The 12,587-nt window shown below is 38.1% G+C and overlaps 4 protein-coding genes and 1 non-coding gene across 5 annotated transcripts in view; 3 read left to right on the plus strand and 2 right to left on the minus strand.

The window, feature by feature from the left end:
* Positions 1-517, plus strand: part of CBG10270 — a gene marked incomplete at both ends in the record, with an annotated part of 1,693 nt that extends 1,176 nt beyond the window's left edge. The window contains one exon of the mRNA XM_045240744.1: positions 6-517. Coding sequence (XP_045094230.1) covers positions 6-517 — 512 coding nt within the window. The remainder of the gene's footprint in view (positions 1-5) is intronic.
* A 2,736-nt stretch (positions 518-3,253) lies between these two features.
* On the plus strand, positions 3,254-6,039 carry CBG10271 (the record flags this gene model as incomplete). The annotated part of the gene is made up of 6 exons (XM_045240745.1): positions 3,254-3,399; positions 3,852-4,019; positions 4,066-4,189; positions 4,246-4,389; positions 4,687-5,137; positions 5,987-6,039. 6 exons carry the CDS (start codon positions 3,254-3,256, stop codon positions 6,037-6,039), a joined length of 1,086 nt encoding a protein of 361 aa, XP_045094229.1.
* Positions 6,040-6,640: 601 nt separating this feature from the next.
* On the minus strand, positions 6,641-8,401 carry Cbr-col-85 (the record flags this gene model as incomplete). Its single annotated transcript, XM_002631946.1, has 3 exons — positions 6,641-7,381; positions 7,706-7,803; positions 8,341-8,401. The coding sequence occupies 3 exons, from the start codon at positions 8,399-8,401 to the stop codon at positions 6,641-6,643; spliced, it is 900 nt and encodes a 299-aa protein (XP_002631992.1).
* On the plus strand, positions 7,600-7,673 carry CBG28759. The gene has a single exon. It is a non-coding gene (tRNA).
* A 1,401-nt stretch (positions 8,402-9,802) lies between the features above and the next one.
* Positions 9,803-11,429, minus strand: CBG10273 (the record flags this gene model as incomplete). Its single annotated transcript, XM_002631947.1, has 5 exons — positions 9,803-10,247; positions 10,301-10,574; positions 10,623-11,049; positions 11,197-11,351; positions 11,399-11,429. 5 exons carry the CDS (start codon positions 11,427-11,429, stop codon positions 9,803-9,805), a joined length of 1,332 nt encoding a protein of 443 aa, XP_002631993.1.
* Between the last annotated feature and the right edge of the window lie 1,158 nt (positions 11,430-12,587).

Below are 12,587 nucleotides of genomic sequence, written 5' to 3' on the forward strand. Positions count from 1 at the left end.
CTCAGAATCTCAGAATCTCAGAATCTCAGAATCTCAGAATCTCAGAATCTCAGAATCTCAGAATCTCAGAATCTCAGAATCTCAGAATCTCAGAATCTCAGAATCTCAGAATCTCAGAATCTCAGAATCTCAGAATCTCAGAATCTCAGAATCTCAGAATCTCAGAATCTCAGAATCTCAGAATCTCAGAATCTCAGAATCTCAGAATCTCAGAATCTCAGAATCTCAGAATCTCAGAATCTCAGAATCTCAGAATCTCAGAATCTCAGAATCTCAGAATCTCAGAATCTCAGAATCTCAGAATCTCAGAATCTCAGAATCTCAGAATCTCAGAATCTCAGAATCTCAGAATCTCAGAATCTCAGAATCTCAGAATCTCAGAATCTCAGAATCTCAGAATCTCAGAATCTCAGAATCTCAGAATCTCAGAATCTCAGAATCTCAGAATCTCAGAATCTCAGAATCTCAGAATCTCAGAATCTCAGAATCTCAGAATCTCAGAATCTCAGATTTTTGAAATTTCAGACTTTTATAGTATCTCAGAATCTCAGATGTTCTAAAAGTCCAAAACTCACTAAAGTCGAACGTTTTTTTCTTCAAATTTTCGATTAATTTCCTCCAGAAATTTCTGGAAAAATCAAGAAAAAAAGGCAAGAGCACTTTCTCATTTCCCCACATCTCTACCCTAAGATTTGAATTTCCGGTGCCGTCTTTTTCAGATGACACTAGTCACGTCTTCAAACTTTTTTACAGCTTCTATGATCTCAAAAAAAAATTTCTGAAGGAATTCGAAAAATAGTGAGCGACCGGAAAAGTATAGATATCGTGATATCATTGGATTTGAAATGTGATGCAAATAGAACACATTTATATTTTTTGCAGAATTTAAAGAAAATAAAACAAATTACCAACTTTGAATTCCTGAGAAAGTGGTCCCGAATTTTTCTATTTGTCTGAAATTTTCAGAGTATACTAAACAAAAAAAACATCATTTCTGTCGTTGACAACTTTTTCGTACGAATTCATCCAAATGGGGTACAGTACCCCTTCAAAAATTTTCGAAATTCAAGAATTTTCAGGATTTCCAGCAAGTTTTCAAATTTCAGATTCTGAGAGTTTTCTATTTTTAAAATATTCCAGCAATTCCAAACACAAATTTTCACAATTTTCAGAATATCCAACTTATGTTTTTTGATTTTCAGAATATTGCTAATTTTCAGAATTCAAAGTTTTTTTCAGTTTTTGAAATTTTAAATTCCGAAAAATATAGTTACCGTGAAATCTGTGTTAGAAAGGCGCGTTTAATAGGAGGGCCACTCTAATAGAAGGGCTCTTCGAGAGGGGCTTGGACAAATAGAAGCCCCCACTCCTGTAATAGACGGGCACTCTGTGAAAAAGGACCCCCCCCCCCCCTTCAAAATATGTTTTGAAATCAGAAAATTTCAGTACTTTTTCAGTGGAAAATATTTCAGGAACTCCAAAATTTAATAGAAATTTGTTGGAACTCTATTTTTTGATGAAAATCTTGCTGAATTTTTGAACGAAACTTCGTCGAATTTTCGATGCATAATTTTGGTAGAAAACTGGCCGGAAAGATAGGAGTGCCCCCTCTAATTGATCTGTCCCTGTAATAGAAGGGCCGGTCCTTCTTATACAGGTTTATGGTAAAACTTTCGAAAAATGCAAAATTTTAAAACTCTAAAAATCAGAAACGGAAAAATCTGAATGAAGACAGATCAAAAATTATTGTAGTAGTACTAGAATCAAGTCAAAATTCAAAAGTTCTAAAAGTCACGTCTTCAGAATTTGTAGTGTTCTAGAATCCAATACAAATTCTGAATTCTGAATCGAAAACCAAAAAGTAAGAGGCAAAATTCCTTGACACATTTTTTATAAAAAATCTAAAAATCACAAGATTTTTCGTTCATTTTTTGCCGTGGGTGTGTCTTCTGGATAATTCGACGTCTTCTGACTCTGATCATGCTCCTTCAAAGCGTGAATATGTGACTGATGAGGTGAAGAAATTGAATCAAAATATAATTTTTCTCTTGATTTTCAGTACTTTAGAATTCTGGAAAATGAATTCTATTAGCTTCTCTTTTTTTCAGGTATCCAATTTTGGGTGTTTGACTTTTAGAGTGGATTAGTCATTTGGGTGGAATGTGATGTTTGGAAAAAACATCAAATAATTTTGATTTCTTAAGATTCTGAAAAACAAAATGTCAGATTTTTTTAAAGGTGGGGGACATGAAAAAAATAATGTTCTCGAAATTTCGTTTAAATATGCCTCTCGAGGAGTTGAACGTGTGGGACGAGGATTGAGGGTGCGGCGCCGCTACCGACTGAGCTACACGGGCACAGAGAAAGCGGTCGCCCGATTGCATACATAAAGGCGAGGACGACAGCTGTACGCAGAGTGACATTAAGCGTTGTACACCGTCACGGTAGAATGCATACTCTGGCCCCAAAAATCCCCCGTAAAATCTCCTGTCCCCCCACCTTTAAACCGAAAAAAGCCAATTATCAGAGGAAAGTTGAGTTAGTAGTTGATTTGCCTGTCCCATCGAAATTCGAGTGATCATTCTCATTGTCACGGTGTGTTTTACATTATTCCTTCTAATAAAACACCATTTACCAAATTTTGGCTCAATTATCTCGGCTCCTGCAGAAGATATAAAAATTTTGTAATTTGATAAAATGTTGCTGATAATCTGATAAATATTTTATCAGTTGATTATTTTTGATATCTTTCACTGGAATCGAGATAATTGAGCTCAAATTTTGGGAGAGATTCTATTAGAGGAAATACGGTACATGACACTGAAAATGATGATATTGACCATGATAATGAGAATGATGACATTGAAAATGATGATAATGGTAATGATGACAATGACAATTAGCGAACAGACTCCGCCCCCTAGAATGCACCTATAAATACCAACAGGTCCACTAGGTTTTCATTCCATTCCCCTTTTTCCCCTCCCAATATATTCTTGTAGACGTTCTTCTGTATGAACGTCGGAAGTATATATTCTTTTTCACTTTCCTGATATTATTCTGTCTATTCTACTTCTCTATACAATCCTTTAATACTGGGTTACTGTAGCTTTCCGACCCACTCTTCACAAAGGAACTCTACGGCTGTATATTTATTCTGATATTTGCAGGTAGCTCCTATCGGAGGTTTCGTGAACGATGATACGGCTTATCGCTACTATGAAACATCCGAAGATAGACGAGTTTCGATGAGATGAAACCTGGACAAACCTGTGACGATTGTCAACAAATTAAAACATCCGACTGGAGTTATGGACGACCACAATCGAACAGCTCGCTTGAGAACTTCAAGAGCTGCAAGCTCATAACTCAGTGGACGAAGAATGGTGTGTTTGCAATGTGAGTCACACGGTAACGAATGGTATCTTTCAATTGTTTTAAAATTGGTTTATTTTCAGCATTACTGGTTGCATTCCAATGGGTCTACGACAACGTATTCAGGCCATTACCTGTTTGCCGCTCCACTTGACACAATTCTGGAAATCAGCGAACAGAAGTTCCATGGGCGCCACGATAAATTGCAATTGCATCCAATCAAGTTGTCCGAAGAACTGCCACCCCACCTTACCCATGAAGAAGTGGACTGCCGATCATGAAATCAGCGAAGCTACTTTTCTGATGAAGCAACTCGAACAAAAATCAGACTGAATCTTTATTGCTTACCAGAAATGCAATATATCATGTCTCTCTCTCTCTCCCGTTTACGTTATCTCGTTTACACTCTCATCACTCAACACCTTTTTATGTTCTTCCAACTATCCGACCACCGACGGTAGTGGTAGAAGTTTGAGATCGGCAATTAAGAGAAACGCTCCATCCAAAGACGCTGGACGAGATTCAAAAATCGCCGCTAAAGTAGAGAAATGGTCAATCGAGTCAGTGTGCAAATACGGACGTAGTTTAGACTTCACTTCCAATGAGCCGAACGCTGCATCGGTCATCAAAACGTTGTTCAAAGAGTGAGTGAAAATTTTTAATATATTTCAGAAATCGTTATTATTTCAGGATACATGGATCTGTCCTCTCAAAGCTTAATATCCATCCACTCCATTGGGACGAATGCGCCGACAGTGAACTAGGACCCTTTTTGAAAACGTTCAACAACAGTGTCAAAGTATTTCGTAAAAATGTAAATAGTTTTGATTATATTTTCGCCAGACTTTTTTTTTAATTTCTTAATTTTAGAATCCGCGTGATGTTCTACTTTCAAAAGAAAATTGGCGCCAAAAGGAAGCTTCCGAGTTCCGTGTAATCTGTGACTTAGCATGTCAACTCGCCATTCCAAATCCACGAGTGCTAAACACGTATTATGCAGGATTCAGCAGCGGGGTTAGTTCACTAAACGTACATACAGTAAATAAGATAGAAAAAAACGCATTTTTTTCAGTTGATTTTCAAACATTGTGGCCATTTTCTTTTTTTTTGTATAAAATACCTAGATTGAAAATTTTTTATTCACAAAACTTTTTGAAAATGTCTTGTTTCACAGTATTTTGAATAGACCGCAAATCAACTGAAAAATCTTTTTTAAAAATTTTATAGACTGTTACTGTGTATAGGAGTCCGTCTCTGTTTTTTCTCTCACAAATATTTAAAGACACTTCGTAATGTTAATAATTTTTCCAGACTTACGGTGAAACGAATATCGAGACATTACAAAAAATCCTGGACCTGCTTGGTGTCAAAGAAGACGACGTCTTCATAGATTTGGGATCTGGAATCGGGCAGCTGGTAACGTTTGCTGCTGCGTATACCAACATAGCACACGTGCGAAGCATTGAACTTCAACAGGTCCCAGCTGGTTTTGCGGACGAAAACGCTCGTCAGTTCAAGAAGCTGATGCGGCATTTTGGGGAAAAGCCACGGCCATTTGAGCTGGAACTCGGAGATTTCAATACCGAAGAAACTGAGACTTTTTTGAAAGAGAAAGCGACCATTATTTTCTGCAACAATTTAGCTTTTGATCCAGGTCTTATGATTAAATTGAGAGCAATTTTGCAATTCTGTAACAACGGCACAAAAATTGTGGTGACTCAGAAATTGGAAACGACCAAAAAGGGAAGGACACCACGCGACTGTAAGTCAATATGAAAAACTATGTATAAAAATGTATAATATTTTTTTAGGTTTTTGTTTGTAGGTTTTTGTAGGTTTTTTGTTTTTTGTTTAAAGATTGAGTGAATTTTTTTTTTAATTTTGAAATCATTATTGTTTCAGGATTTATGGATCTGTCTGGTCAAAGCTCAACATCCATCCACTCAATTGGGACGATTTCCGTTCTCCCAATTCTTCGAATCGCCTTTGCTACCACAGAAATACAACCAATTTTTCCGCTTGTGGATGACTGGATCAGCGCAAAGACTCGAACACTTGCACGTTATCACTGCCGATCATGAAATCAACAAAGATGCCCTATTGAGATAGTTGGTTCATTGTCATGCGACGATGAAAGTTTACCATAAGCATCCAAACCGATCTGGATACCTCCGCCAGAAGATTGTGACGAGAACAAAACGCGGAGAGATTTGTATCGTGCGAAGAGATGAAACCAAAGCAATCGTGACTGTAGAGGATAACGAACTCGAGTTTTTCGTTTTCCACCCAAGGTGCTGGATACTGTAGTTTTGGTGGTGGGGCCCAATTTCCGAATGGTTGCCAATGTCAGTTTCAGAGGTAAGAACTAGAACTGCGTGACTATTTTCAGTTAATATTTGGCAATTTGGACCATTTTCAGGAGTCTGGGGCTAGGCTTTTTTTTTTGAAAATTTCTTGTTCTGATTTCTGCATTTACAAAAATGGGCGTGGCAGCCGCGCTCCAGACTCCTGACAATGGAAAAAATTAACTAAGTTTTGTAGACTGGTACTGTATGTGTCTGTCTCTGTTTTTTTCTAAAAAATATAATTCGTAATGTTATTTATTTTTCAGACTTATGGCGAAACGAGCTTCGAACAGTTCCAGGACATTCTGGACCGGATTGAAGTTACGAAAAGCGGTTTGGGAATTGGACAGCCCTTGGATTTTGGAGCAGCATATGCGAAGAAGGCACATGTGAGCGGAATCAAGATTCAGAAAGTTCCATCAGAATTCGCAACCGAAAATGCTCGTCAATTCATGAGGCTCGTGCAAGAATTGGAAATAATTATTTTTCTTTTTCTTCTTCTTCTTCAATTATCCCTTCAGTATTCCCCTTGTTATTATTCTCATTATATTTTTTCATGAAAATGAAATAAATATATTATATTCTGAATTAAGTTCTATAATTTCGAAAGTCAAAAAAAAAGATTACGGAAAAAAGCGAAAATTTCATAACTTTTCTTTAGGGCTTCTGAATTTTTAGATTTTCCGAATTTTTAAATTTTTCATTTCCGAATTTCTGATTTTTCGAGTTTTTGGAACTTCTAAACTTTTTTAAATTCTGAAAAATTGGAAATTTCCAGGTCATTGAAAAGAAGACAAAAACAAAAACCAACTTTCGAGCCATAAAAAGGTTCATTGAATCGACTGAAATCGACTGTTTTTAAAAAAAAGCGGAATCATGCAAAAAAGCTGAGCAATGGCAAAACAAGACACATAAAATATCTAATATCCAGGTGCGGTACGTGGTGGTGGACAGTGATCGCATCCTCCTCCGGACCCTGGTGCTCCAGCGTCTCCAGCGGGTCCAGGTTGTCCTGGATTTCCTGGTGCTCCATCTGGTCCAGCATCTCCAGCAGGTCCAGGTGGTCCAGGTTGAGCATATCCTGCGGTTCCTGGGTTACCAGCAGCTCCTGGTGGTCCAGCTGGTCCTGGTGGTCCTGGTGGTCCTTGTTGTCCTGGAACAGTGTTGACTGCTCCTGGCGCTCCTGGGTTTCCTGGTGCTCCTGGTGCTCCGTCATTTCCAGGTGGTCCTGGTGGTCCTGGTGGTCCAGCGGCTCCTGCAGCTCCTCCAGCTGGAGTGTTTCCTGGTGCTCCTGGTCCTCCTGGTGGTCCTGGTGGTCCTGCGTTTCCGGCTGGTCCTGCTGGTCCTGGTGGGCAGTCGAAGCAGAAATCAGCGGCGGTTGGTGCGGCAGCGGCTTCGGCGTCGGCTCCGGCTTGTCCTGGATTACCTGCGGCTCCATCGGTTCCTGGGTTTCCGTCGGCTCCTGGTGGTCCTGGTGGTCCGGCGGCTCCGATTCCGCAAGAGCAGCATCCTCCTCCGCCACCTCCTCCGGCTCCGGTGGAATAGCTTTCGGCTCCGAAGGCACGGGCACGTCTCTTGATACGGGTTTCCTTGCCATGGACCACTTCGAAGCGGCTAAACTCGTCCCACAGCCCATCGGTACGGTGACGGCAGAATTCCACCTGGAAAATGTTGAGTTTAGACGGTCTTGACTCATTTTTTAGCGTTTGAAATCTCGAAAAACGGGCGAAATTGGCCAAAAGCCGCTATTTTTACTTCTAGGCTTTTCTCTCTATTTCTTTAACACACACTTCTCCTTCTCGTGTCTGCGCCTCATTCTCCTCTCACGCGCCGCCGACCACCCCCTTCTTATACGCTTTCCCCCTTTGTCTCCTTCGTGGCCGCCATAGCTCAGTCGGTTAGAGCGTGGGTCTAATAAGCCCAAGGTCGCAGGTTCGACCCCTGCTGGCGGCAAATCTTTTTTATTTTTTTTTCGGGATGTTTACCTCGTTTTGAAGGGAGGACTGCACGTGCTGCAGGTAGTTGTACATCATGGGCGTGGCCACAATGGCGACCAGTGTGGCGATGGTCGCCACGGAGATGCCTGGAAACAGAATTTAAGATTTTTAGAATTTCAAATTTTCAAATTTTCAGAATTTCGAAGTTTCAGAAGATTTCAGAATTTTTCCAAATTCCGATTTTTTGAAAAGCTAAAATCAAATTTCTGAAATTCTGAAATTCTTAATGAAAAAAAAGAATTTTTAATGAGAAATTCAGAATTTTCGATTTTATGAAATTCAGAGTTTCAGAATTTAGATTTTTAGAATTTTTTGTTTTTCAGGAGTTTTTGAATTTTCAGAACTCCAGATTTTCTGAATTTCTGAAATTCAAAATCTTTAAAAATCTTGGAGATTTGAAAAGTTCCAAGAAGAAATATTTTTTTAACAATTTCAAATTTTTCAAAAATTCAAATTTCTAAAATCCAAGCGACTTATAATTTAGAAAAAAAGATTCCCAAAAAAAAACATATTGAATTTTTAATGTAAAATTTAAAAGAATTTTTTTTAATAATTTAAAAAACTTCAAAATTAAAAATTTTCAAACTTCGAATTTCAAAATTTTCCAAACAAAAAATGCTTACCAAAGAAGGCGACCTTCTTAAGGCTCTCGATCTCGGCGAGTTTTTGTTTTTCGTCTGCCATGACGACGAATCGAAGTGCCTTTCTAACGACGTTCCCATCTTTTATACCATTCGTAAACGAAAACAAGTCCTAAACAAAACAAAAATTATTACTGTTCTCCCCTATTCGACAGTTTAGAAGAAACCCTCCTTTTTCTTCGAAAAGCCACACAGACTTGTTTGTTTTTTCCTTGTTTTTATGACTAAATGAAGCGAGAGAGAGTGTGGAATTGGTGGAGACGCAGACATTCGGAGGAGAGATAACTGTAACCGTTTGGCATATTGGAACTTTCAAGATCAAAAGGCACTGATTGGGATGAACTGGTTTGTTTTTCATAAGAAAAGAAAAAGTACGAAATTTCCATGAGATAAGGAAATAAGATTTATGGGTTTTGATAAGGGAAAATAGTTAACTTTGAAGTCCTGAAAAACTAGTTCAGAATTTTTGAATTTGTCTGAAATGTTCAGAATATACTAAGCAGAAATAGAGCTTCATTTTTGTAATTGACAATTTTTTCGGAGAAATTCATTTAAATGAGATACAGTACACGGCAAAAATATACCATGTTTTGGCTTTCTTCAGTGAAAAATAGCTGACTTTGAAGTCCAGATAATCAATTTCAGATTTTTTACGATGTTTCTGAAAATTTCAGAATATACTAAGCAAAAATAGAGCTTCATTTTTGTAGTTAACAATTTTTTTGTAAAATTCCATCTGAATAAGATATAGTACTCCACAAAAAACAGTCAATGATTGGCTTTTTCAGTTGAAAATTGTCAATTTTAAACTCCTGAAAATCTAGTTTAGAATTTTTCGATTTGTCTGAAAATTTCAGATTAGAGAAAATAAAAATAGAGCTTAATGTTTGTAATTGACAACTTTTTTGTACAAACTGAACAAAAAAAGATGAGCAGTTGTAAAGTTTCCTTTCTCTCATTTCAGTGCTATTTTTGACACTTTTTTAGTCAAATTAAAATTTGGCAAAAAAGTTGTTCATTACCAACAAAAATGAAGCTCTACTTCTGTTTAGTATACCCTGAAATTCTCAGACAAATTGAAAAATTCTGGATGACTTTTTCAGGGTTCGAAAATCTACTATACTACTGGCGCGAAATTCACAGTTTCATTTGTTTCGCCCTGTAATAAAAAAAGACTGGAAATTGTCTAGGATTTCAAATTTTTGGATTTTCGGATGGAAATTCGGAATTTCCAGAAACTTATGAATTTTATTTTCAGATTAGTTTATTAACGAACCAGAATAATTCGTTTTTGAAGGAAACATTTTAAAAAGGAAGTCACGCGATGAAGTATTGGATTGGATTTACCCAGAAAAAATAAAAATTGGTCAACATTTTATGGTAACTAAAGGGTCATTGAGGCCATAAAAAACAGTGAAAAAGATGTTACAGAAAAATCAAGGATTTAAAAATTGATATCAATGAATTGAATAAGCCGGTCTGCTGCACCTATGTCCTCCTGGAGCTCCCAGACAACGAGGTAGTTGCGAGTTTGTGAAATGTGATTCACAATGATTCTTTTTTGTACCGATTGGAACATTTCCAAATTTGTATTTATACGATCTTTGATGATATCAAAGATGGTTATATAACATGGTGAAGTGATAAATCCTCGTTGATCTGATATCTTCTCAAGCATCGAAATGTTGAGACGGCAGATTTGATTCAAATCAATGTATGGAGTATTTAATAACACTTCACGGTTGTTAAGAACATTCCACAACGGGCATGTTGCCTTATCAGCAAGATAATGGCTATCAATCAGTTTGACTCTTGGGCTGATAGACGTTATAATAAAGTTAACCAATCGAACAAGATCCTCTTGGTTGTAGGTGTTCAGTGGAGCCATTCTGGAAAAAAAAAACTTATTTTGCTTATTGTTAGAAAAATCAGATTATCTTACTTCAAAAGTTTCTCGCAGCACTTTGATCCTAACATCATGACTATTTTCAAAAAACAGAATGATTCTAGAGAGGAAACCACTTGCTTCAAGCAGTCTTCCAAAGCCTCCACTGGCAGACGATCCCGAGTATCCAGAACACCGCAAATGTTCCCCAACATTGCTCCAACCATCGGCGCGTTATTTTCAGCAGAGTAGAATTTCAACGCTTCTGTGGCGGCTTGGAGAGTTGCTGGATGGAAAACTGAGAGTCCTGGGTACTGAAGTGAAACAGAGGCTGAAAATTGTTGAGTTTGGAACAAATAATTATTTTCGAATCGCATACCGGTAATAGATAGAGATTCCAGTGTCGGATGCGCTTCTACTAGTTTTCGAATAGCTTCGTCTTCGACGGAAGAATAACAAAGATCCAAATGCCTCAAATTTGGGAAAGGACGTCGCGAGCGTAAGTACGTTTCGATAGTTCCGACTGAATCGCCAAAAACGCTCGTTTTAGCGAAACTAAGATTTTCAAGATTCTCGATGTCGAAAATATCCAAAAGGCAACGAGACTTCTCAAATTGCAAGCCTCCAATTCTCAAGGTTCTGAGCTTTGTCAACTGGGAAATACCAGTCAAACTTTCGATGGCAGTATAAGCCAGATCAAGGTTTTCAAGATTAGGAAAGAATGAACAGATGTCCTGGAAATCTTTAGAAGTCGTAATACGATGGCGGAGGGATAGACTCTTCAAGGAAGGTAGCATTTGACCGATCTGAAACTTTCAGACCTACTTCATTTATTATATCGACCCGTTTGCAAATATTTATATTCTTCCCAAAAGATTTCAGAATTCTACTTTACACATGTCGGCTCAGAGGCAAGCTACATAAATCCAAAATGCCAAACCCATTTCACTCACCTCTCTTGCCCATCCATCAGCAAAATGCTCCGTATGCCCCTGATTGCGAAATACTGTTGCTTCTGGGCTCAGATCCAGATGAGTGAGACTATCTCGTGATTCTTGTTTCAGAATGCTTCGAAGAACAGCTGGAAGATCGTAGACTGCACCGATTCCTGGAACATTTTCAGATTAATGGTGTGCATTATAATTGGATAATTACCCTTTTCGTTTTCGTCTACACCTCCAATCATGCCTTAGAGATCTTCTAGTGGCGGCTACCGGTGGATATTTCTTAGAGAGGGAATGATACTTCCGATCTTTTTTGAAATTTCTGAGTTGTTCGAAGCAACACAAACTTAAGTCAAGTTAAATGATCGAATCACTTCAAAGATCTTCTCAGTCATATTGATCCCAGTCAAATTGATTGATGTTGGCTTTAAAATCTTGCTGATGACCTCAAGAGTATTCTCATCCAACATTTCGAGCAATGGAAGCAGCTGCAGGAAGACCTTATTGCTAGTGACAGGATCTAGGCATGTGGTTGGTTGCAGAGAGCCTGAAAAAAACTGATTCGTTGAGAATTCACGGTCTCCGTCGTCTGCACTCTAGCCATGACTTTTTTCACGCTCCTCCCCCTTTCTCTCTTCTTTATAGAAACTTATCACTAGAGTCATGGAAATCACAGAAAAGGATGAATTTGAGCTAGTTACTAAAAACTTCAGTTATCAGCTGCACAAAATTTTATGAAAATGGGAGGAATTTGAGCAAATTTATGATAAAAACCGGTTTCATTCAACCGTGCATAACTCTATCAGGTTTTTACGGCATCAGAAAAATAAAAACGTTATCAATACCGCAGAGACATTTGCTACAATCGTTCAATTTTGGATTTTTTATTACATTTTAGTTTTTCATTTTCTTGAAAATCTTGAAAAAGCGTCAAAAATTTGGGGTTTTTGGGAATTTTGCACTGAAATTTGTACCCTGCAAAACTCTGCGAGTATTCAACCCATCATAATGATCAAAAGACCAAAAATTTTGTAATGGATTGTAGTACAATCATTGTACTACAATCGCTCCGTCTTCGATGTTTGATTTTCGTGTTTGTTCGGGTGTTAAAGGGTCAAACAGTCTTACATCAAGCAATTTCGCACTTTGGAGGCGATTTTCAGCTTGTTAAAGGTGTCGTCCTCGCCTTTATGTATGCAATCGGGCGTGCGCTTTCTCTTTGCCCGCGTGGCTCAGTCGGTAGCGGCGCCGCCCCCTCTTCTTCGCCCTCACAAGTTCAACTCCTCGAGGGGCATCTTTGAACGGAATTTCGAGAACATTATTTTTTTCATGTCCCCCCACCTTTAAAGATTGTCTTTTTTGTAAAAGACAATTTAAAACCAATTTTCCCATTTGTTTAA

This window comes from Caenorhabditis briggsae (assembly GCF_000004555.2).
Source record: "Caenorhabditis briggsae complete genome, chrX, whole genome shotgun sequence".
NCBI lineage: Eukaryota > Metazoa > Nematoda > Chromadorea > Rhabditida > Rhabditidae > Caenorhabditis > Caenorhabditis briggsae.